The following is a 25,629-nucleotide window of genomic DNA, read 5'->3' on the forward strand; positions in this document are numbered from 1 at the left end:
CTGGCCTCTACCCACTAAAACCCAGTAGCAATCCCCCCCAACCCTGCTGTGACGACCAGCCGTGTCTCCAAAATTGCCAGAGGTCCCCCCTACAGTCAGGAACCACTGGTTTAACCACTTCTAGCACCCGCTGTGCAGGAATCTGGGGCAAATGCATCTGACCCTGGGAGAAATTCTGCACTTTTATAAAAGAATTATGTGCTGTAAGAACCAGAGCCTAGGCCTAGGCCACAGAGGCCTGCCTCGGCCTAGACAGATATCTGCTTGGGAGGGCAGGGCAGGGTGGAGAGGGGAGTGCTTGACCTCTGGAAGGGAAGGAGGGAGACTCACTCGGTGGGGAAACCACTCTGAGAGCAAAAGGGCTGGGTTCAGGGCCCAGAGAATGGCGGGATTTTAATAGCACAAAAAGCCTCATGAATCCTCCCGGCTCTCACGTCAGAGAAACCACCTTTCTTAGCTTTCGTCCATTCTCCCTCTCCTCCCCTGTACTTGGAGGTGAGCCAGTGATGCTGACATCTCATGGAGTCTCATCCAATGGGAAGTTCAGGTTAAGATGATTTTGGACTTGGGAAGGGCCTCCTTTTTCCTACTCTTTTTTTTTTTTTTTTTAAAGATTTTATTTATTTATTTGACAGACACAGACAGAGATCTTGTGACAGAGATCTTGTGACAGAGATCACAAGTTGGCAGAGAGGCAGGCAGGGAAAGACAGGAGGAAGCAGGCTCCCCGCTGCCCAGAGAGCCTAATGTGGGGCTCCATCCCAGGACCTTGGGATCCTGACTCAAGTTGAAGGCAGAGGCTTTAACCCACTGAGCCACCCAGGTGCCCCTCCTCTTTCATATTATTTTTTTTTTTTTTTTTTTTTTTTTTTTTTTAAAAGATTTTATTTATTTATTTGAGAGAGAGACAGTGAGAGAGAACATGAGCGAGGAGAAGGTCAGAGGGAGAAGCAGACTCTCCATGGAGCTGGGAGCCCGATGTGGGACTCGATCCCGGGACTCCAGGATCATGACCTGAGCCGAAGGCAGTCGTCCAACCAACTGAGCCACCCAGGCGTCCCTCCTCTTTCCTATTCTTATGGAAAAGACAGAAAGTTAGTCAAATGCTGGGTTCTTTGGAGAAAACAGTTGAGTGAAGCCTTGTGTGGCTGATGTTAACTATTTGACAAGCTAGGTACATCGCCTTCTACCTTCTGAGAACCTCAAGAAGGCTGAGAACCTCAAGATGACCACTTTAGGGATGAGGAAGCAGAGGGCTCCAAAGACTGAAGTCACTTGCTCAAGGTCCATAGGGAATACATCAAGGAGCAGGGTTTGAACGTGGTTTTGCTCAAGGCCAGTGTTTTCTGTTCCGTGGAGCCGCTTCCACTTACTAGAGCCAGAGAGCTCTTCGGCAAATGCTGGCTTTTATGTCTTCCCACATGTGGGAAATGGGCAGAATGGCAGCTGTCTGCTACCTGTACCACTGGAGGTAGAATAAACCCTGTCCTCAGAATGTTCTAGAATGTGCTGTCCAATGAGCATTCTATGATGATGGACATGTTCCATGTCTATGCTGCCCAAAATGGCAGCCACCAGAGGTAGCTGGCTACTCAACACCAGAAACACGGCCAGGGCACTGGGGAATCACTCCCTGCAGAGCAGAGAGCCCGACGTGGGGCTCGATCCCAGGACCCCGGGCCCATGACCTGAGCTGAAGGCTTTAAACCACTGAGTCACCCAGGTGCCCCCTGGTTTAAATTTAAATAGCCAAATGTCGTGGTGGCTTGGCTGGCTAAGTCTGTAGGGCATGCAGCTCTTGATCTCAGGGTTGTAAGTTCAAGCCCCACATTGGGTGTAGAGATTACTTAAAAACAAAATCTTTATTAAAATAAAATAAATAGCCACATGTGGCTTGTAGCTGTCGTACTGGCCAGCACAGCTTGAGAATTCTGGGTGAAGAGTATTTCATTCTAATAGAGAAGCAGCAGCACGTACAAGCCAGATTTTTAGTTATTTCCACATAATAGTAGGGGTCAGAGTGTAGGGTATGCATGTTTCTGGAACAAGATTTTTGCCCTTTTAACTAGGTCTGGATTAAGTTAATATATAAAAAAAGGTTTCACACTTATTTTTATATTCTCAGGGTCTAGGATTGCCCATGTCAGCCAGCAGGTCCCGAATAATGTCAGGGGGACTGGGTGGGGGAGGGAGAAGTGGTCATGAACTCTAGGTTCCAAAGGAAGGTAGTAAAATGGGGGTGTGGTAATGCAGGTTGAGGACAAGCACTTTCAACAGGGAGGACAGGGAGGTGACATGGTTTCAGAATAAGTGACACTGGAGCAAGACTTGAATGATGATGGTAAGGAGACATCCATGGGGACACCAGGGCAAAAACTGCCTCAGGTGGAGGGAACAGTAAGTGCAAAGGGCCTGAGAAGGAAGGCACTGGGTACATCGGGGACACCTCGAGGTTGCCGGTGGGCTGGTCCAGGGTGAACAAGGGACAGAGTCATTGAGGATGAGGTCAGACAGGTGGGTAGGAGTCAGAGCAGGCAAAGCTAAGACATATGGATTATATAAGTTATCTGGATTTATGAGGACAAGGGGCTGCTCTGGGCATCCAGAGTTGTGTGATGGTTTAGGGTTGAGGTTGCTGGCCAGTGGTTGCCATCCTTAACCCCATCCCCATCTCCGCTGGCCAAAGAACACGGCTCTCCCGGGAGGCCCAGGTGTGAGAAGATTCCCGACAGGTGTCTGGAGGCACCTGGGAACTGGCGGCTCACCCAGCCTCACACGCCAGGGACCACGGAGCCATCAAGCAAATCCAAATGCCACAAGCCCTTCCAGGATCACAATTATCATATTAAAAACCAACCGACCCTCTCAGAGGATGGCATGAAGGCGCAGGACAGAGCATCTGTGCTGTGAGCCATTAGGGGTCCCTGACAGATGTGCTCTTTTCCCCCTCCCCCTCCCAGCTGCAGATGAAGACCCGTCCTTTTCTTCTGCCCAGACAAGGATTGATGAGGATTCGGAAGAGCACTCAGACAGGCAAGGAAAGGCTGTGAACCTTTTCCAAGCCTGTAATTTATCTTGAGGAAACTATTCACATCACTTTTTACAGGTTGGATTATGCTCTGACCTGGCACATTAATCTCGCCGAATAAAATAATAATAATCAGAGAAAGGGAGCTGGACAGTTGCCAGGGAGGCATTAATAATTGTCGCCCACCCTCCGGTGGCACAGGGAAAGGGTGTCGGGTCCCACCCCCGCCCCCTCGCCCCCAGAAGTGCCTGTCTGAAGAAGGAAGTGAAGGAGCCTCGGTATGAACTTGGAATTGTGTGTCGATGGTGTATGGGGACCCCTCTCCTTAATCAGCTCGGAGCAATTTCCCAAACCACCCCAGGGAGCGTCCCCAGAAGGGAATATGGCTGAGTAACTCAGAGCAGGGGGTTCTGCAGCTAAACTCCCCGAGTTTAAATTAAATCCCTGCTCAGCCACCTACAAGCTGTGTGGCCTGGGGCTATACCCCCTTAACCTCTCCCTTTGCTCGTTCTCTCCTCTGGAAAACATGGATAAAATCGACCTGTTGGAGTGTAAAATGGTATAGCTGCTGTGGAAAACAGCTCGGCAGTTCCTCAAAAAGTCAAAGAATGATCCCAAGACCCATACAACAGAATATGATTCAGCCGTAAGAAGGAATGAGGTCCCGACACCGGCTACAAGATGGAAGAGCCCTGAAGACATTATGCATAGCGAAGGAAGCCAGGCACGGGGTCAGACAAGAGATGATTCCACTTATATGAAATGTCCAGAACAGGTAAATCCACAGAGATGGGAAGCAGATTAGTAGTAGCCGCCAGAGGCTAGGGGTGCGTGTGAGGGACTGACCATGAGTGAGGTGGAGAAGGCTCCATTTCGGGTGACAAGAAGGAACCAGACAGAGGTGACAGGTGCACATAACCGTGAATATATTGAATTGTAGACTTGACAATGATTATCAGTTAACTTCATAGTCTGTAAATAGGACTTTGGTAAAAAAAAACCCACAAGAACAGCAGCACTTGCCTGGTAAGACAGATGTTGGAAGGACTTGAATGTCTGGCCCATTCAGAGGGCTGACTCCACGTGAGCTGGTCTTACTGCTAGGGGTTAACTGTGAGGTTTGTGATCTTTGGCATGTGACTTCCCCCAGTTTCTGCTCCGTGACAAGAGATCAACATCTATTATCCCAGGATTAAGACTGAGTGAGACATCTTCTGTAGACTATGAAGTCCATGAGTACGGGGATTTTTGTTTCCTTTGTTCACTGATCTATCCCCAGTGCCTAAAACGGTGCCTGACACACAGTTGGCATTCAGGCAGTATTTCCTGAATGACTGACATCACCTAACACAAAGCCTAGCTCCTGGCAAGTGCTCAGTGATGCCAGGCCACATTTATTATCATTAGTTTGGCTTCCAGGTTTCTTTGAGGCTCCCTATATGGTCCTTTCCAGCATGTAGAAGTACTACTTTGCCTTGTGGATTTCTGTGTCTTCATTAGAGTTCTTTGGATAGTTACCAAGTACAAGAGGTTTGAGCTGAGCTGGAAAAGGAATTTAAGCTCTCACTGCTGGTATAAGACGAGGTGGTGAGATTTAGTATAGCTGGCTAGACTATCAACTTATTCACTGAACCATTCATCTACCCACCCATCAGTCCATCCATCCATCCATCCATCCATCCATCCATCCAAATATCCACTCATTCATCCAAATATCCATCCATCCATCCATCCATCCATCCATCCATCCACCCTCCCACCCACCCATCCAGCCATCTAATTCATCCATTTATGGATATATCTATTAACCCATACACCTACCCCATAGACATATAATAAATGCTTCTGAGCACATATCAGATGCTGGCGACCCATTGACAAACAAGCTAGATGCATTCATTTCTGCTGTCACAGAGGTGACAATCAAGCAGAGAAGGTGAACAATTAAGCCAGCAATCATAGTCAGGGTGGTGAGTGCTAGGAGGAATATAGGGTGCTCTGGGAGTCCTCCTCAGGGGTGCCGTCCCTAGCCTGAAAGGCAGGGAAGGTTTCTAAGAGGCTGTGATCCAAGGAGCAGGAGGCAATGACAACATGAAGCAGGGGACCGGTCTTTGAGGCAGAAGGACCAGCAGGTGCAGTGGGTAGGAGACACCACATAACCCCCTTTGGAAACTTTCCAATCAGTTATGGCTCAGTGCCTCGGCTTCTTATCTAGAAAACAGGGTAAGGAGAGCATTGGCCACATGTTGGTACTAGTGGGCGTGTATACAGACAGGAAAGAAGTAGAGTCTGGCTGATACATAGAGAACAGGGTGAGGCGCAGGGGGGAGGCAGAACCAAGTGTAATGAGAAGGCTGATGGACAGGTAGGAGGGGCCAGCAGTGGAGAGCTATAAAGCCTTGCCTGCCTCCTCTCCAGGCAATCACCAACCAGCCCCTTGTTTCATCCCATATCTATTAAGACTCTTTATCTTTGCAGTCTCTCAAGCAAGGTTTTGTTAACATCTCAATTTTCCACAGGATGCAGTGTGTTCAGGGACACAAAATGACTCACCCAAACCCCCATGGCTAGAATGCGATAGGGTCAGGAGAGGCCCAGGAGCTCTGGCCTGTGGTCCATTCAGTGCCCGGCAGGTGATCTCCTGCAGTGGCCACAGCCTTGGGACTTAGAAGATAAGGATTTTTACTCTGATTCTTAAAACTGACTGGTTGGGCATCTCATACCTCATTCAGTCTCAGGAGAGTCAGTGAAGAAATGTCGAAAGACCCCTGTTCCCTAGAACCTGTGGATGCGACCTTATCTGGAAGGGGGGGCTGGTCTTTGAAGAAATTATTAATATTCTTGGCATGAGGAGAACATCCTGTATTATCCAGGACCCTAAATGTAATCACCTGTATCCTTATAAAAGACAGGGAGAGGAACACTTCATACACAGAGAAGGCCACGTGGCCACGGAGGCAGAGACTAGAATGATGAGGCCACAAGCCTAAAACACCAGCAGCTACCAGAAGCTGGAAAAGGCAAGGAATGGATCCTCCCCTACCATGTGGAAGGAGTGCGGCCCTACTGACAACCTTGATTCCAGCCCAGTGACACTAACTTTGGACTTCTGGCTTCTGGAACTAGGAGAAAATGAATTTCTGTACTTTAAAGGAACCGGACACACAGTGATTTGTTATAGCAGCTACAGGACCCTGACATTGACTTTTCCATCTAGAAAGAGGCAGTAATGAATTCCCTCTCAGAGGGCTGATGAGTGCCTGAAGGGAGTCAGGACATGGCAAAGAATCTAGCAAGAACCAGACTGTACTGTAGTAAGTAACCATTAACCACCTGTTTTCCTTACCCTTCTCCCACATCCACTTTGAGGTACAGCATGGGCCAGGAAGCTGGGAGGCCCTGGGTGGGAAACCCGGCTCCAGCCCAAAGTGGTAACAGCCGTGGGACCCGAGAAGCCATCTGTCCCCTCAACCTCCCATCTCCTATCCATCAAGGCGAGTAATGGTAACCCACCTAAGAGGAAGAGCAAGGGGCCACATAAGGTAATTCATCCATGAAGGGCTCTTAGCACAGAAGTTTTAGGTACACAGTTGGTGCTCAATAATTGTGAGATATTATTATTATTCCAGGCAGTCGATGCTGAGCTAGCTTCTTCATGTGGCTGGGTTCATGTCTCTTGCCCTCAGTGGACACTGAAAAGTTTTCCCATCTTATTTCTGTCTGGAGATAATCGACCAAAGGCACGGGGCAGGGACTGCGTGAGACTCCAGTTTCTCCGCCATGTCGCTCACCCATCTGTTTACAGAGCCCTACTCTCTGGGCACTGCCATGCTAGGTCTTACAGACAAACCGGGGGGATAAAACGGATGTTCTGTATATGGGAAGATGGAAGTGAACTTAATAATCACAGAAACAGGTAATCCCAAAATGTCACAGTGCTATGAAGAAGAAGGTTCAGGAATCTAGAAGGGGCTTTTGAGTGGAGGCCCCCAAGGACAAGCAGTTAGGGCCACCCCCCGACCACAGCAGCCCAGGCTGGGGAGGAGCTCGGACTGAAGCCAGTGTAGACGCAGCAGCAGCCCCTCCTCCTAAAGTGTGTAATTTGAGAAGCTTGTTACCCCCACCCCTGTGAAAGCACCACCACAGCCAAGACAGTGAACATATCTCTCAGCCCCAGGAATTGCAAGACCTGATCTGCTTTCTGTCACCTTCCATTTCCTAGACTAGGCACACTTTTTTTGGAGTATGGTTTCTTCCACTTAGCATAACTGGTGATATTTTAAGATTCGTTTATGATGTTTGTATCAATTCAGTTGACCCTTGAATGATATCGGCATCAGGAGCACTGGCTTCTGTGCCATCAAAAATCTGCATAGAACTTCTGATGCCCTGAAAACTTTACTAAAAGCCTACTGTTGGCCAGACGGTTTACCAGTAACATAAAGCTGATTAACACATATTTTGTATGCTGTACGTATTTTACACTGCATTCTTACAACACAGTAAGCCAGAGAAAAGAAAACGTTAAGACAATCAAGGGAGGGGGTGCGCGCTGGGGTGGCTCAGTCGGTTAAGTATCTGCCTTCAGCTCAGGTCATGATCCCAGGGTTCTGGGATGGAGTCCCGCCTAGAGCTCTCTGCTCAGCAGGGAGCCTGCTTCTCCCTCTCCCTCTGCCTGCTACTCGCCTGCTTATGCATTCCCCCTCTTTCTCTCTGTCAAATAAATAAAATATTAAAAAAAAAAGAGAGAAAATCATAAGAGAAAATATGTTAACAATCCTGTACTGTATTTATCAGAAAAACTTCATGTGTAAGTGGATTCTTGTAGCTCAAGCCCGTGTCATTCAAGGGTCAACTGTAGTTCATCCCTTTACATGGCTGAGTTGTATTTTGTGGCATGCAGACACCAAAATTTGTTTCTCTGTTCACCTATTCATGGAAATTTGGGTGATTTCCGGTTTATGGATATTACAAATAAAGCTGTATGAACATTCACACAAAAGTCTTCAGAAGGACGTGAGCTATCACTCCTCCTGGGTGGATGTCTCTAGGTGGGAGGGCTGGATCCTACAGCAGCTGGATCTTTCACCTTTTAAAAAGCTGCCAAACTGGCTTCCAAAGCGGATGGTACCACTTACCCTCCCACCGGAAGCGGATGAGTTCCGGTTCTCCCACAGCTCTGCCCACACGTGGTATGTGGTGTGGTCTGGCCTTTCCACCTTGGCCACCATCACCCAGGTGCTTGGCACCTCACTGTGGTTTCCATTCCTAAAGACTGATGAGGCCGAGCATTTTTTCAGGTACCTATTTGCTACTGGTAGATCTTCGGTGAAGGGGGTTTAATTCTTTTGGCTGTTTATTAATTGAAAAAGAGTTTAATACATCTACTCTTTATAAAGGGGTGGTCAGGGTTTAGGAAAGGCACCCAGGGGTATAGAAACTTCCACAGGCAGGGAGTTATTATCCCCCTAGGTTGGAAGGGGTGAGAAGAGGGTGTAATTATTAGCCCCCAACAGAAAGCTGTCTGCGGAGGGCTGCCCATGGTGGGAACTGTGTGTTCAGAGCTGTTTCCCATGTCTGTGAAAGGGGATGGTAGAAATAACAGTACTTATTCCATGGGGTGGTGCCAACTCAATGAGCTTATGTGTATAAAACACTTAGAACAGCAATGACCAGAAAGATGTCCCCATCCTGATCCCCTAAAGCTGTGAATGTTACCTTCCCCAGCAAAGAGGACTTAGCAGTTGTGCCTAAGTTAAAGATCTTAGGATGGGGAGATTCCCCTGGATTCTCTGGGTATTCTCAGTGTGTGTAGTGTATCTGGAGGGGCCAGAGGAAGACATCCAGCACAATTATTATCTCCATTTTACCGACGGGGAAACTGAGGCACGAGAGGCTAAGTAATCCACCCGAGGTCATGTAGCTAAGAAGGGGTATAGCTGGGCCTGAATGCTGACGTGCCCGATGCTAAAGTTCACGTGTCTAACCATCGGGCCACGCTGCTTCCCACTGTCAAGTCCCTGCTGCCGACATGGTACTTGGCGTGAGCTTGGGGGGCAGAGGGCAATGGTGATGATGGTTTAGGAAGGGCAAGTGGGGAGGCATCTCAGGACTTGCTGAGACTTGTCTGTTGTTGCTCTTCTTTCTTCTCCAGGTCTCTTTTCTGTCTTTATGCCATTTTAGATTCCCTGGTCCTGCCTCTGGGCATCAGACCTGTGACTTCATCTAAGGCAACCACCCTAGCCTAGATTTGGGTTCACTTGAATAAACCATGCGGTGGGTAATGAAGGTGAGACGTGGGGGGTGGGGAGAGCAAAATCAGACTCAGACTGCTCTGGTGTGAAATAAGAAGAAATCTCTCTACTGGTCTCCACCTCCGGTTGCTGACAATGAGCTCCTAAATCCCTTGGAATTTCCTGGAGTATCTTTGGTTCTAATGAGGTGATTCCTGGTAGGCTTCTAGAGTGGGGCTGGTCACCAGAAAAACCACACCATGATAGAAGTTTAGGACTTTTAGCCCTACCTCCCTTTTTACAGAGATGGGAGAGGGGCTGGAAATGTAATGATCGATCACGCCTATGTGATATGGCCTCCATAAACATCCCAGTCGTGCAGGGTTCTGAGAACTCTGGGGTTGGTGAACATGTCCACAAGCTGGGGGAGTGCTGTACCCCAACTCCATGGGGACAGAAACGCCTGTGCCCAGGACCCTTCTGGACCTCACCTTATGTGCCTCATCTGGCTATTATTCCTCAGTATCCTTTATCATACCTTTTATGATACCATAAGCAGGTAAATGAAAGTAAGTGTTTCCCTGAGTTCTGTGAGCTATTCTAGGAAATGACTGAGCCTGAGGAATGGGTCGGGGAACCCTGATTGATAACCAGTTAGAGCACAGGTGACAGTCTGGCCTGGCAGCTGGTACCTGAAGTGGGGTGGGGACAGTCTTGTGGGACCAAGCCCTTCATGTGTGGGATAGGATCCTATCTCCAGGCAGAGAGTGTCAGAACTGAGTTGAACTGTAGGACACCGAGCTGGGATCAGAGCATTGCCTGACGTGTGGGGAAACCCACACATGTGGTGTCAGAAGTATTGAGTGTGTGAGAGAAGGGACATGGCAGTGTTTTTTTGATGCACTTGGCCAATGGCTTTGGGCTCTCAAGATGGACAGCCAGTTCCAACCTGCTCTCCTGCCAGCCAAGGCCTGTGATGAATTCTGGGCTTTCTGAAGTTGAAAAGATGGCTTCTTTTAGAGAGTGGAAAGTAGGAGTCTTCAGAAATTTTTGAGTGCATCTCCCTCTGCCCAGATTCCCTGCTTCGAGTCTTCTTACAGAGGCACTGGCGTTAATTAACCCTTAAAGATGATGTCTTTTCCCAACTCTGCCCAGTCCTCGTAATTGCAAGTTACCTACCACAACACCTGCCTGCAGGCCTTTCCTGCAGGCAAAGCACCCCTGCCACCACACCCCAGCCTGTGGTGTGGCAGGCATCCCTAATCCATCATGGAGTTTGTTTCTTCTGAGCCTCAGTACCCTTTAAAAAACAACACTCCTAAAGTCACAGAGTTGAAACCTAAGACAGCCATCCTTCCCTGGGAGAAGCAGGACCCAGGGCAGGTCAACATGCTTTCTTCCTTTCTCAGGTGACATTTAGATGAAAATCGCATGAAGGGCAGTTTTGAACAATGAAACTCAGAAGTGCCCTTGCAGGGACACCTGGGTAGCTCGGTCGGTTAAGCATCTGCCTTCCGCTCAGGTCATGATCCTAGGGTCCTGGGATCAAGTCGCACATTGGGCTCCTTGCTCAGCAGGGAGCCTGCTTCTCCCTCTGCCTCTGCCTGCCTCTCTGCCTGCTTGTGCGCGCACACGCACTTTCTCTCTCTGACAAATAATAAATAAAATCTTAACAAAAAAAAAGAAGTGCCCTTGCCGAGCAGAGGATGGTGGTGACAACAAAGAATATGCTTGGACTCGGGGAACAATAAGGGGTGGGTGACAGGCTCTGTTTATTTCATATGGTGGCATCAGTTCTGCCCACACCTGCTTTAAGGTGCCCCAAGTCCCCCATATGATCGGCGTGACTGGGGCTACCTGTGGCCACAGCCAGTGCCTACCTTGGACTTGACGGCCAGGATGATCTTGGGCAGGGCCACGACGAGGCACTTGAGGGCGATGGTGACATACTTCAGCACAAAATCAGCAATGCCCACAATCCACAGCAGGTCGAAGAAGTCCAGCGTCTCCAGGTTGGGCTTCAGGAATATGAGGCTGGTGGAGGGGTGGGGGAGAGATGGTTCAGAGAGTCCAGATGCTCGCTTAGGATCCCTGGCCCTTGGCGGCTCCTTCTCCATTCTGGGAGCCTTGTAAGTATCTGTAGACAGGGCCCTGAACTGGGAATCAGACATCTGTATCCTGTTCCTGAATCTGCTACTAACTTGCTGTGCAACCTCGGGTAGGTGTCTTAACCTCTCTGAGCCTCCATTCCCCTAAGGGCTCTGCAGCGAGGTTGGCCAGGAGCCTCATTAGTTAAGGTGTCCTCCAGTTTTATGAGTCCACAACAGGCTTCACTAGAGGAAGCAAAAGGGAGGGAGGCAGGTAGGCTGGCCAGCACTATGCAGGGAGGAGGGCAACGGATGTGCAGACACTGTGTTAAGCTTTCTACTCACGGTGTCTCATTGTCCTGCCTGGTGAACATCGCTTATTCCCACTTTAAAACTGAAGCACAGAAGCTTGGAGAGGTGAAGTAAGTGGCCCAAGGTCACATGGCATGATAAGCTTATGGGCATTAATATCAGATAGTCCTGAATTTGAATCCAGTTTCCTCCATTTATTGGACCCTGGGTGAATAATGTTATCTCTGTAAGCCTCAGTGTTTTTCTCTGCAAAATGGGATTCATTCCCTCCTTCACACTGTTATTGGTGGGATTCGATGAGATAACAGACATACGACAGACCTGCCACGGAGCAGTGAAAGGAACAGCAGCTCTACGAGGTAGGCACTGTTAACGACCCCATTAACAGTGAGGAAACGGAGGCACAGAAAGATAAAGTAACATACATAAGGTCCACAAATACTAAGGGACACAGGTGGATGCGGACCTGGGTTGTCCTGGCTATAGTTAGCGCTTTCAATATTTACCCCATAGCAGTGCTACTCAGAGTACATAAACCCAGTCTACCCAACTTACCCAGGGTAGTTAACCTCACACTCAGTTTTTGCACTTACCTTGTTAAACACAGACAACAAGCCATTCTCCAACTTTGACCACACTTCGAGTCACACACTCTCTACCGTCTCTGAGAGTGATGATATTATTCATAATAATAACATAACAGCTAGGATAGCTCGGCTGTTGACATCATTGCTGGCCGATCCTATAGACTTTACATGTCTTAACTCATTTCATTTTCCCAAAGACCCTACGAGGCAGGTGCTATGATTATTCTCATCTGAGCTCGAGAAACTAGAGCACCAAAAGGTATAGTCGCCCGCCCACAGCTCTTGGGCTGGAATGAAAGCCAGGATAGGAAGCAGCATCCAAACTGCACTGGTCCACTCACTTTTCCTCCTGCTGGATTTGAGGCTCGGAGCAAAGGCCACTCCAAGTCCTCTCTGTTCCCCGTAAAGCAAGAACAGTGCACAGAGCCCAGCGAGGATGCTTTCTGAATGCTTCTGACGTATTCTGCTGGGCTGGCAGGAAATAGCACAAACTGGGCCCTCTTATTATATAAAATACAATATATATAAGATATACATTATACACATCTCCCGATACCGTCCATGTCCTTTCGCATTCTAGTCTTGTCTCTGGAGGACGCCTTGCTTCCAGGTTGGAGCGGTCATCCACGTCATAACTCAGGGAGAGGCTAGCAGCTCTGAGTGCCCTTTGTCTCGCTCCTGTCCTACCCTGGGACCCTGGGCTGGTTGGCTCTGCTTCTCTATTACACTTCTGTGATGGCAGTACAATGAACATCTGCCTCCTGCTTTCATCTCACAGACACCAGCTGGCGTTAGACTCACCTGTCTGGGTTGTAGTTCACCATTTTAGGGTTTTTTTTCCCTGTTTTTGCTTTTTGGAGAGCCAAAGTGTTTTTGCAGATTGATTGCTAAGTCCACTTCCTTCTTTTTTTTTTTTTTTTTTAAAGATCTCATTTATTTATTTGAGAGAGAGCACAAATTATGACACACACGCATGGCGGGGGGAAAGGGCACAGAAGAAGAGAATCTTAAGCGGACTCCACACCCAGGGCAGAGCCTGACATGGGGCTTGATCCCAGGACCCCAAGATCACGATGTGAGCAGAAACAAAGAGTCAGATGCTTAACAAACTAAACCACCCAGGTGCCCAAGTCTATTTATTTTTAACGTTCACTATTAACTTTAATGGACTTTAATTTATCATGAAAGAATAGTATTAATTATGAGAGCATTATGGTATATCCGGGTTTCAGTTTGCCCAGTACTCTTCCTTTATTATATCATCTGGCCTTCCAAATAATTAGCCTGTCAGGTGGATAAGGCAAGAATCACCTGGTCCCCGTTTCACAATGGGGAAACTGGCATAAGGATTTTCCATTATTTGCCAAACGGCACAAAGCTGATAAGTGGAAGGATGCTGGTCATCAGATTTCAAATCCTAGGAAGATTCAACCTCACTGTCAAAGACTGCCTATCAGGACTAAGGCTCATTAGGAAAAGCTTCATGAAGCTGCAGTTTCCCCACCTGTGAATCGGGGCCAGCAATACCCTGCCGGGTCACTGGGAGGGTAAAATAAGATAATGGCTATGGGTATCACTTACAAACACACTCTAGACTGATGACATTATTACGGAAAGGGGCTCAACTCTGTTGCTTTTCTCCCAAGCTTTTCTCTTTCTGTGCTGCCAGTTTGACACAGCCCTGGTTCGATGGGGGCACAGAGGTCTGAGCCTGTGAATGTGATCATGCCCAAAGAATGGCATGAGCTGGGAATTCATCCATGTTTCTGGGAAACGCTATCTCCTCCACCCTCCACCCACCAGGACCTTGATAATCTGGGCTAGACAATAAAGCAGCGTGTGCGATGTGTCTTGATGCCTTAGAATTGACTCCCCAAATTGCTTTTATGGAGGGGTCCCAGAAAGCGGAGAAACTGCCCGTTCCTCAAAGTCCATTTTTAAAAGGGACAGACATGATTTGGAAGCCTGGCTGGAGTTTCAGCCTAGTCCTACACGCCCTCCCTGGTCAACCCTCTCCCACCTACCCACTGCGTGGTTACTAGAAATCGTAAATCACACATGTGGCTTGCGGTGTATTTCCACTAGAGAGCTATGCTCCAGCACGCATATATATATATATATATATATATATATACGAGAGGGTGGAATTGAAAACTTAGATGACACAGAGCCGCTGCATCGTTCTCAAGTAAAGGAGCTATGTGCCCCAAGCCCAGCAAAGAACCCCCCCACCTTCCCGCCACAGGTCAGACCCCCCTGCCCACTCACCTGTTGTACAGCTGTTGGGAACTGAACGTATAGAGCACATACAGGGTGTTCCCCGCCAGAAAGGCCAAGATCCACAAGATGACCAGCACCGATCTCTTTTCCTGGAGACAAAGCAAGAGACTTACAGGGATGCTACAATGTCAGAGGTGCACATTGCAAAACATTCCAGAATGTTCTCTGACAAGTGGCCACTTTCCCTTTCTTAAATGTTTAGAAGAAGTAGGGCTGATGGTGAAGGGAAGGGCACTGGCATCTTCCCATCCCACTGGAGCCCAAGGGGTGGTCCCAGAGAAGGTGACAGAAATGTGGAACCTGCTATGTGAAAAAGCAGGAAGGTTCTATGGTTAGCATGGATTCTGGAGCCAGACGGCCTGGGTTCAAACACTTGATCTGTAACCGCAGGGCTGGGCAAGTTGCTGAAACTCTCTGTGTTTCCCTCTCCTCATCTGTAAAATGGGTACATAGTGGGACTCCATTAGAGTTGTGAGTACCGCTTCACAAGAAATGCTTAGAACGGTGCCTGCACGCAGTCAATGTTGGTTCACAGTTCCTGTAAGGAGATCTGTAAGGACTGGGGACGCACAGAGCGGGGAAACAGTTCTTGCTCAAGGGCACATGTGTTACGCCTCAGTACCCTCACTTGAAAACAAGAGTTCTGCTAAGGAGGAAGGAAAATCCAAAACCACAAACTTTCAGTCTGGTATGGGCTCGTGTTTCGGACTCACTAAATGGCAGGATGTAGGATTCAGACTATACAACCCAGCAGTCGATTCAGATCTATAGGCTGGCCAATTCTCCTCTCCCTTTTTCTAGCTTGGACCTCGGGGTTATTCTCCTGGCCTGACTGTTCAACGCAGGGCCATGGTCACAGGCTTCAGTTCAAGCTCACACACGTGGCCAACAAAGTCTTTTCCCAAACCACCCCTATTTCTTTCTCCAGCCTCATTTCTGATTAGTCCCCAGAAAGCCAACTGGAAAACCTTCTTGGTTTCCTGTTTTCCTGTAGCTTCTCAGACTGAGAGCCATCCCGGGGAATACATAGAGGAGGGGCCGGGCAGGGTGTGCTCCTGCCTGTGTAGTCTGGGAGACTCACGCAGACCCCTGCGCTGCTGATTCCCAAAAGCTCATCTTTTCCTGGATCAGGGCAGCTGCATTGCTGGAATGAGATGAGGTCATAACTTTCTCAGTGTAACCTTCCCTGCGGTTTTGGTAAATGCTCCACTGTCTCCAGACACAGCTCAGTGCCTCACGCATGGTTACAGAGCACATTTCCATAGGGCAGACAAAATAAATGCATCTCCATCCACCCATTATTCCAGGAGCGGTCAAGGTTAATGACCCTAGAAACCACCTCCAACCAAACAACCGCTCTTATGCACGTGAATGATCTACTCAGCGGCCCTTCTTACTCCAATAAATAATGGATTCCAGTTTAATCCCCTGTAAATCCAAGCCAGAGCAGGAATACGGAGAATTAGCAACGCCCTGAGAAGCCAGACTCTGAAGGACAAAAGGGCAGAGTTCTCCAGCAGTAAGCTGATATTTCTAAACTTACTAAGGGTCATGCAGAATCTCTTTCATGGAAAACGTGTGTATAGACAGGCAAAACATCAGCTGTGTCTTCACAGGGTTCAATGATTTCTACCTACAACACCTATCCACGGATAGAGGCATCCTCTGAGCCCTAAAATTTAAGCTAAGGTACCATTTGGATATTTCTGTATTTGAGGGAGAGCCCCCCAAAGTGTGCTACCATGGTACTGTTCAGCCTCCTGTTCTAATAACAGCAGGAGGAGTCTGTATGAAGAAGATGAGACTGAGGGTCAAGAAGAAACCTATGGTTCCAGGCCCAGCTCTGGACCTCAATGTGCTCGAGTGTCAAGGGGAGACTGAGCTGCCTTCTGTGTCTCACAGAGGCCCAGATGGTTTTAAGAAAGCACCAGAGAAAGATGGAGAGAAGGACCAGAGAGCATGGTGGCTGTTAGGGGATCACATGCAGAGTAGAAGGCATAGGCTTATTAAAAGCAGCTCAATTAAATGTTTCCTGTACGCCAGGCCCTGAGCTAAACACCTCCTAACACTATCTCAGTTGACCCCCCCCCATGCATGTATAAAGTTGGTGTGAATGGTTTACTTTCCAGGGTGGCACCGGAGACTGAGATCACCAAGGTAACCTATCCTAGGGCCTGTATGCTGGTGGCCAGAGGAGCTGGGATTTCAGCTGGGGGTGAACACAGCCTGTGGGCCTGAGGCCTGGGTTGACAGCCTGACACCACCACTTCCAGGGACTGTGTGACCTCATACACAAGGCACTTAGTGTCTCTGAGCCACTGCTTCCTCATTGGGAAAATGAGCTAAGAAGGATTCTGCCTCCCTCCTGGGCTGCTGAGACAAATCTGCAAGATGAGCTCCGCCGGCCGCCCAGTTGTGTGCTCGGCCTGGTTAGTGCCGCACGGAGGTTAGATGGGAATTTGGGACAATGGTGGTGATGCTGGATGGTGAAACTGGTGGACCCGCCGCATCAGCAGGATGGCCTCAACCGTAGGAGTGGTCAGGTAGATAAGGGTGCATGGGGGAGACACTGCTGTTGGGAGGGTGTGGGAGGACAGCACAACTGGGGATCTGCCCAGGAGTGGCAGGCGGAAGAGTGGCCTCCTGGGGACGGCCCCATCCCAGTCCCTATCATCTAGTCCCTATCACCTGTGGCTATGTTAGTGGAATTTAGATGGTTAATCAGCTAACCCTGAGATGGGGAGACTCCTGGATTTTCCAGCTGGGTTCAGTGTAATCTCAAGAGTCCTTAAAAGCAGAAGTGGAGACAGGAGGGAGGGTTCTCAAGTAGATGTGACTACGGACAGACAGGTGGGCACAGAGGTGTGGCCTTGTGGGCTCGGAGGAGGCGGCAAGGGGCCACGAGCCAAAGAATGTGGGTGACCTCTAGAACATGGGAAAGGCAAGGCAAGGTAATCTCCTTTGAACCCTCCCAAGAGAATAGTCATGTTGACAGGAGATCTTCACCTGGAAAGACCCACTTTGGACTTCTCATCAACAGAACTATCAGGGAGTAAATCTGTATTGTTTAAAGCCATGGGGTTTGTGGTCACGTGTGACAGGTGCCTAGGAGACTGGATCGCCGGGTGACTCACCTTCAGAGAGACCTGTTCTCGAAGCGTGGAGTTGGCGTAGGCGAAGGTGCTGGCCATCCCGATGCACACGGCAATGCCTGCGGGACAGAAGAGGTCTGCGCCATCCTCTCAGACTCCTCGGGCCCGGCCCTAGCTTACTAGGCACCGTGTGCAACATCACGAAGTCACTACCCTCTATTCCTTCATGCCAACCAAGCAGCAAAGGAAGTTTCTGCAAGGCCAACGACAACCCCCACTGGACAGAGAACGCCACAGGCTCAGAGAAGGTGAGTGACGTGTCCCAGGTCACACAGCTGCCCGACCAGGCTTGCCATCCAGGTCTGACTTGGAATCCCACATTCTTAAGCACTGGGTACCATGAAGGCCTCTGCAACCCTGCCCTGGCCCGTGGGATGAAGGGCCCCCGACCTGACAGGTGAAGCCCCAGGCTGCCACACCTGCGATGCCCCCACGCCCAGACTCACCGAGCTTGTGTTGGAAGCACACTTTGGCCAGGAGGATCAGGATGAAAGGCAGCCCCTTCTGGAGCCAGCAGACCACGGCCTTCAGCTCGGACAGGGCAGGGGCAGGCGTCCCTGGCTGCTCGTCGCCCCCCTCATCCGAATGGGCACGGTGGTCCCCGCCCACGTGCTGCAGCAGCGAGCTCCCACGGTGGCCACTGTGGTGGAAGTGGTGGTGGGGCTGGCGGTGGTGGTAGGCGCCCCCCTCGCCCCGGCCCCCGGCCTCCTCTCTGGACGTAGGCATCTGGATGAACACGTCTCCGCCTCCGGCCGACGCCCCCAGCACCAGGCTGGATGGGAATGGGGTGGTAGGCAGGCTGCCCGCTGGGAGGCCAGGGAGACCGGAGAAGAGCGCAGGTGGGGAGGCCGACTCTGCCTTCAGACTTTCAAAGACACCGCCTTCATCCACGCTTGCCTCAGAGCTGAGTGCTTGGCTGCGATTTCTGGGCCAGGGAGGAAAAGAGAGCCCCATCAAGTCAGTAGGGAGAGAAAGACGGCACCCCCGTAGAGGATTGGGGAGCAAATAACATCCCAATATTGTTGCAGGCTGAAATGCCCCCCCAACATTCCTCTGTTGAAGCCCTAACCCCTGGACCTCAGAAAAGCAACCATATTTGAAGATGAGGTCCCTACAGTGGGTGATTAAGTTAAAAGGAGGGCTTTAGGGTAGGTCCTGATTTAATATGTCTAGTGCCTTTACAACAAGAGATTAGGACATGGACACACACAGGAAGATGGTCATGTGAGGAGGCAGGGAAAGGAGGCAGCCATCCGCAAACCAAGGAGAAAGGTTTCAGAAGAAACTGACCCGCCCACACCTTTATCTTGGACTTCCAACCTCCAGAATAGTGACACGATAAATCGCTAACTTTTAAGCCACCCAGTGTGCGGTATCTTGTCACAGAAGGCCTGGAAAACTGAGACAGAGAGCACCAACAACAGGGTCATAATCTTCCTGGAGAATTTACTGGGTGCTAGATACTTTTCTAACGGCTTCCCGTTGATTGAATCATGACACCCTCCGATCAACCCTGTGAGTTAGGTACTAATACAGCCCCACCTTACAGATCAAGAAGCTGAGGCACAGAGAAAGTAACACGTCCTGAGTCACACAGCTGGTAAGGGACAGAGCAGGAGAGACTCAACTTAACTCCAGAGCCTGATTTTTTTTTTAAAGATTTTATTTATTTATTGACAGATAGAGATCATAAGTAGGCAGAGAGGCAGGCAGAGAGAGGAGGAAGCAGGCTCCCTGCTGAGCACAGAGCCTGACGTGGGGCTCAATCCCAGGACCCCGGAATCATGACCCGAGCCGAAGGCAGAGAGAGGCTTTAACCCAATGAGCCACCCAGGCGCCCCCAGAGCCTGCTTTCTTTACTACTCTACTCTACTGAAAAGCCAACACAGATTCTATGATTCTAGAATAACCTCAGGAACCCAGGGACCCTGGCCCTGTATTATTTGGTAACTCCCAGTTTCCAAGAGGGCCCGGCCTTGGTCACAGCTGGTATTTGGAGGGTAGCAGATAGTAATCTCAAGAAGAGGGCCGCCTGGGTGGCTCAGAGGGTTAAGCCTCTACCTTCAGCTCAGGTCATGATCTCAGGGTCCTGGGATCAAGCCCTGCATCAGGCTCTCTGCTCAGTGGGGAGCCTGCTTCCCCCTCTCTCTCTGCCTGCCTCTCGGTCTACTTGTGATCCCTCTCTCTGTGTGAAATAAACAAATAAAATCTTTTAAAAAAAGATAAAAAGAAGACTCCACAGAAGAGCCCACATTCAAACCCCAGCCCCGTGCTTTCTAGGGGCCTTAGCAATCTGGCACTCACTTTTCTCACCGGAAGGTGGTAGAAGCACCATTCCTCTACAGAATTCCTGTGCGATCGAATTTAGCACAGCCTTTTCAGTGTACCCAGCTCAGAGCAGGTGCTCAATTTATGGGAACGATGACCTCAAATCTTTCTAGAGGGACCCCCAGGGCCAACTGCCTTCTCTAGTTCCAAGCACGGCCTCCTGTACTGGCACCTGGCTAAGGGTTCTGTGGCTCTCTGAGAGATGTTGTGGAGGAGCAGAGAGCCCAGAATTACCCCTACGAGAATGGAGAGCCCCAAACAAGGTATGCTCTGCACCACACCCAGGAGGTCTGGAGGTCATCTCTCTTGGGCTTGCCCCCTTTTCAAATGGGAGCACGATGTGGAAACAAAAACTGATTTGCTAGGTGTGCACCTGTCACACCTGTCGGGGGAGGAGCCTATCAGGGGAGGAGCAGAGAGCCTCCCTCCCCTCGCTTGCCCCCAAGGCACCTCCCAGACCTCTAGGGTACTTAAAATATGTCAGGACCTCACTGACGTGAGAGCTGAGTTCCAGCCACCCTCTGTGGGCCCCACAACCTGGGGTACACAGAAGGTAGTCAGTAAACGTGTGCTAGTTTTCATCCAAGGGCATCACACTAGACTGCATAATCTCTACTTGGAGACCAGGATCATTTAAAAAAACACGTATTTGATTATCTCACTGTCCCACTAAAAGGGCTTCCCATTCTAAACTTCCTTCTGCAGGCTCACATAAACACTACCCACTGGGATGAATATCATTCCCATTTTACAGATTAAAAAACCAAGGCTCAGAGAGACAAAACTGTCAGATGCTCTGGATGCTCTGGGTCCAAACAGCATTTTAGCCTAGGCCTTGCTCCAAGAGGTCAAAGATCACGATTATTTGTTCCTACTGTCTCTCTCCTGCCCGGCACAATGCACCAGGCACACACAGCATCGTCAATAAATACTATTTGAAAGAATGAATGAACGGGCTTACTAAAAGCACTGAGAAGGCCTGCAACTGAAGAAAAAATTAATTTTGTTGAAACTTAGTGTTTTCCAACCTTATCTGACCATGGGATTCTTTTATTCTGTGGGAAACCTATTACCATCTTGGAGGACACTTGTGAAACCCAGCAGGGGAAATGCTGGCCTGGAGAAGTCTCAGGGCTGGTTTCTCTAGCTCCATAAACTTGACCTGGGAAGAAATGATCATAAACCTGGTGCAAGGGAAGGAGCTTAGAGATGGCTACCCATTCTCCCTCCCCAAGGCCTATCCCTGCTGGCTCCCCAAACCCACGAGATGTATGGTCCTACTCCCTTGGGCTTGGGATAACAATAAAAATAATATTAGTAACAACAACAGACACCATGGCTGTGACCCTCAAGGGGCCGTGAGCTTTCTCTGCACTTTAAGAAACTGAGCTCAGAAAGCAGGAGTCCTGGCAGGTGCCCATGCTGACCCACCTAGGGGCCAGCCTCTCTCCGCCAATGGGCCCTAGAAAGCCTTCCTGGCCCCCTGAGCTCAACAGCATGGAGTTTACTGGGCTCAGGGGGCCTCTAGAGCAACCAGCGAAGACTCAACCCACCAAAGGGCTTTTTATAGCTGGCCTCCTTTCCCTGGGCCCCTCCTCAGTATCCAGCTGAGATTTCAGCCTAAATGGGAAAGCATATTCCTTGGAGGACCAAGGCTGTGCTTCCAACTTAACCATTTCAGGGCTAGAATTCGAGGCAGCCTAGGAGAAGAGGATCGACCTAGATAGGATGCAATCATAATGTGGGGACACAAAGCTTGAACGATGGGGGGGTTGAGGGTGGTGATGGGCTGGGCCTGAACCTCAGCTTGTTGCTTCCTGGCTATGTGACTTCAAGCAATTTACTTCCCCTCTCTCAGCCTCAGTTTCCTCAACCATAAAAAGAGCGGTAAAAATAGCCCCGGACTCATCAGGCTAGTGTGAGGGAGGTGCAGAGTCAGCACGCAATACATGGTGGCCATTATTTTTCTGCTGCAGTCTCTGCCCACCAAGACCCCATGGTTCACTCAAGAGCAGATGGCGATTCTGTCTTCAGAAGTTAGAGAAGTTCCAAGAGGCACGCTTATTACAAGCCAGAGGCCGTGTTTGTGCATTTTCATACTCATTCATCAACAACCCTGACTTTTATTATGGATTTTATCGGGGGAGAAACTGAGGTCCAGGGGTGGAATCCCTTGCCAAAGGCACCACAGGTAGAAAATGGCTAAGCTGGGATTTTGGCTAAAGTCCTCTGACTTAAGGCCAATGCTCTTCCTTGTAGAACTGGCAGGGTTGATGATGTAAAACTCAGTTTTAATGGGACTGGTAGACACACTATGACCTCGTCGTCAACCTTGGGCTTGCAGCACCCCCTCCCCCATGGGATGTGAAGATGAGAAGCTCAGCTCCCCCTCCTGGGATGTGTGTGTAGCACAGGTGGAGAGTGTTAGCATGAGAATACATCTCCATGGTGTGGAGTCTCTCAAACTTCACTAGACAGTAATGCTAGCTCATGAGTGTTTTCACAGATTTTTCTATTTATCTATGTGGCATCTGCTAATAAAAGCTGTGGCCTGTGCTTACTCCTTGTCTCTTCCTGCCTCCTGACAGTGGTGCCTCCTGGTAAGGTGTGCCCCGCCCTCTTGGGAATTACAAATAACATTTATGTTATGTAAATATGTTAGGTAAATAATAAAAATCTTCTCTCAGCGCTGTTAGCCTCTCTGTGTCCTCACTCACTCACCTAAGTTAAAATCGACGGGAACAATCACTGATGCAATAAGCCAAGTGGATCCCCTGTCCCATAGGCTTTGGAAATTACCCTAAAGCAACAGCAAGCTGCTGTACTGAGAAGTACGTGCCATCACTGGGCAAAGCAGTTTCCAACCAGACCTCCTTTGATCATCTCACAAGCAACCCTGAAGGGTGGGTACTATTCACTCAGATTTGGGTTGCCTAAGACCACCTGAAATCCAGAGCCTCCAGATAGAACGAAACCAGGAGAGGTTTTACCTACCTTTCAGGTGGCCCGTTATCCGTGTTACTACTGTGGCGTCTCTGCATTTTCCTTAAGACCTGAAAGTCAACACATGGCATGAGGCAGAATCTCTCAACATTCCCATTGCCGGTCGGATTGCCCAGGCAACTGTAAACAAGTACTATTACTCCTACTTCGCATCCCCAGAACTCTGACATGCTGCAAACCCAGCTTGCAGCTTTTAAGTCATCCAACTCTTCATTCAACATTCAATCCCAGGGAGGAAAGTGTTATCACCCCATTTTGCAGACAAGGATGTTGACACCCAGAGGCGGAGGAAGACGTCCTGATGTGAGAGGCGGCTATGAAATGCGGAGCAGGGAGGTGCTGGAGGATGGAAGTGCGAGACATGGCTTTGGCACTGACGCTGCTCCTAACGTGTGTGATTTGTGCTTGGACAAATCAGCAACCTCTCTGTGGCCTCAGATTCCCCATCTGTTAATTTGGGGGGTTGGGGATGTGGTGTGACCAAAAACCAAAGCTACCTTCCAGCCCTCACATGTAATACGATGGTAATAGGGATGTGAATTCTACGGAGACATGTCACCTGGTTCACTGTTAGGAGCCACATGGACTTCAGAACTCCATGTTGATGATGTCTGAGCGGGGCTGGCAGGGCTCTGATGGGGTTGTGACCCCTAGAATTCAGCGATAGCGGGCCTCTCGGTCCTCTTCAGGATGCACAGGTCACCAGAGCTTACCAGACTCCAAACCCTGGAGGGAAGAGAACACTTAAGGGAACAGTGTGGAATGGCTTGAACCTGAGAATGTCTTAGGGTATCATGGGTAGTTCTAAGCGTATGGTTCTGTCTGCTCCCTATCTCTGGTTAGCCTCTCACTGATCCCTCTTTAGGACTCCTGAGGATGTTGTCTTAATGTACTTTGTCCTGTTATCAAACTCTGAATCCTGATTGGGGAATACAGAAAAATATGTGTAAGGCCCTCTAATGGATTCCCATTGCAACCAGAATAAAATTCAAACTTTGCTTATGGCCTACAGGTTCTGCCTGATAAAAAGCTTCACCTGTTTCCAATCTCATTTCCCCCTACTCTTCCTTTACCCTCTCCCCACCAGGCACACTGGCCATTTTGTTTTTCAAACAGGCAGGCTTGTCCCTGCCTCAGGGCCTTTGTACTTGCTCTTCTCGATTCCTTCAATGCTTTTCCTTCTGTCTAACTTCCTCAGGGCAAATGTCACTTCCTTCCAGAGGCCTTTTCCTCTCATCCTCCTGACTCATGACATATTGCCCTGTTTTATCTTCTTTATAAAACTTATTTACTTACATGTTTGCTTATTTATCATCTGTCCCGTAAGAATGTAAATGCCACAAAAGGAGGGATCCTATGTCTGGCTCACCCGGGTACCTCAGCATCCAGAACTGCCTAGCACAGAGCTGCATTCAACAAATAAATATTCGGATATTTATTTGTTTATTCAATATTTATCTTGGGATCTCAATTAATTTTTTGTATATTCCTTTCTCCCTCCCCAACCTTTCACCCTAGAAAAATAAAAGCCTAGACTTTCCACGAATAGGTTTACCCTTGAATTCTTTCTTTCTTTCTTTTTTTTTTGGTATTAGAACCCAAGATGGTATACTTTAGTTGAGAACATCATAATCGGTTGTTGAATGATTTCCTAATCCTGACCACCTTCTTCAAGGGACAGCATTGGTGTTAGCAGGACCACTGATGAGAGACAATTCACTGGCTAACCCTATTTTTTTTGGAAACTCAGCTAAGATACGGGTCAGTAGCACCACCTTTACATATGAAGGAAAGCTCCTTACGTAAATATTTTTCAAGAACAAGCAATGCCACCTTAATGGCCCCTCCCAGTGATTCTCCATCACTTGCAAATCCTTGGGGAAAATAAAATACAGCATCCCCAAAACACAAATCCCAAATTTGACACACCTTCCTAAATCACACGCCCAAGATTCTACTTCAGATGCTCGACTTCGAGGGGCTTCAGATTCACTCTTGGAAGCAGGCCATACATAATTATTCCAGTACTGAATTCTGGTATAAAATTTTGCACGTGGGATGCATCCGAATGACTAAATGAAACGCCTCTTAACCCTCTGCTCCATTCATCGTACTACCTCCCTGTGAAGAATTACCCTGAGACTTCTCAATGCACGCTTTGTTTTAAGTTGCGCCCCCAGGCCGTTACAGGGCTGCACCGAAATGCTGGCGAGAGCATCTCCTGCGTTCCAAGCACTGCAAGCCGGCAGGTACACTTGAGGAACAAAGCCGCGAGCATGCCTGCAACCAACGTTCAGCACAAAACGCCCTCGGACTGCAAGGACAGGAGACTACACGGACTGTCCCCGAAGGAAAAAAACGCGTTCTCTTTTTACCTGCCCAGACAATTCAGCAATCACAGCAGCATCCTTCACCTCCTTCCAAGCCAATCACTCGCGAGGCCCGGGGAGCACGTGACTTCCGAGTGCTTCCGGCCTCTCTTCGGGTTCTCTCTCAGGTGGCCTTAGCGCGGCGCTAAGAGAAGAGGCGCCGCTACTCCTGCGGTGCGCACGCGATTGCCCGCCCCCCTTTCGAGATTCAGCCAATAGGAGGCCGGTGCTTCTTAGAAACCAATGGGGA

The 25,629-nt window shown here is 49.2% G+C and overlaps 1 protein-coding gene across 3 annotated transcripts in view; it reads right to left on the reverse strand.

Moving 5' to 3' along the window:
* The window catches only part of RNFT2 (ring finger protein, transmembrane 2), a 71,421-nt gene extending 45,852 nt beyond the window's left edge, over positions 1 to 25,569 (reverse strand). For all 3 annotated transcript variants that reach the window (XM_032310097.1, XM_032310096.1, XM_032310098.1), the window contains exons 1-7: positions 25,386 to 25,569; positions 23,570 to 23,736; positions 23,002 to 23,060; positions 18,126 to 18,604; positions 17,662 to 17,738; positions 14,516 to 14,616; positions 11,142 to 11,295 (exon numbers count right to left, since the gene is read on the reverse strand). In XM_032310097.1, coding sequence (XP_032165988.1) covers positions 11,142 to 11,295; positions 14,516 to 14,616; positions 17,662 to 17,738; positions 18,126 to 18,604; positions 23,002 to 23,060; positions 23,570 to 23,593 — 894 coding nt within the window. In that variant the 5' untranslated portion in view covers positions 23,594 to 23,736; positions 25,386 to 25,569. The remainder of the gene's footprint in view (positions 1 to 11,141; positions 11,296 to 14,515; positions 14,617 to 17,661; positions 17,739 to 18,125; positions 18,605 to 23,001; positions 23,061 to 23,569; positions 23,737 to 25,385) is intronic.
* Between the last annotated feature and the right edge of the window lie 60 nt (positions 25,570 to 25,629).

Source organism: Mustela erminea, chromosome 13, assembly GCF_009829155.1.
Source record: "Mustela erminea isolate mMusErm1 chromosome 13, mMusErm1.Pri, whole genome shotgun sequence".
Lineage (NCBI taxonomy): Eukaryota > Metazoa > Chordata > Mammalia > Carnivora > Mustelidae > Mustela > Mustela erminea.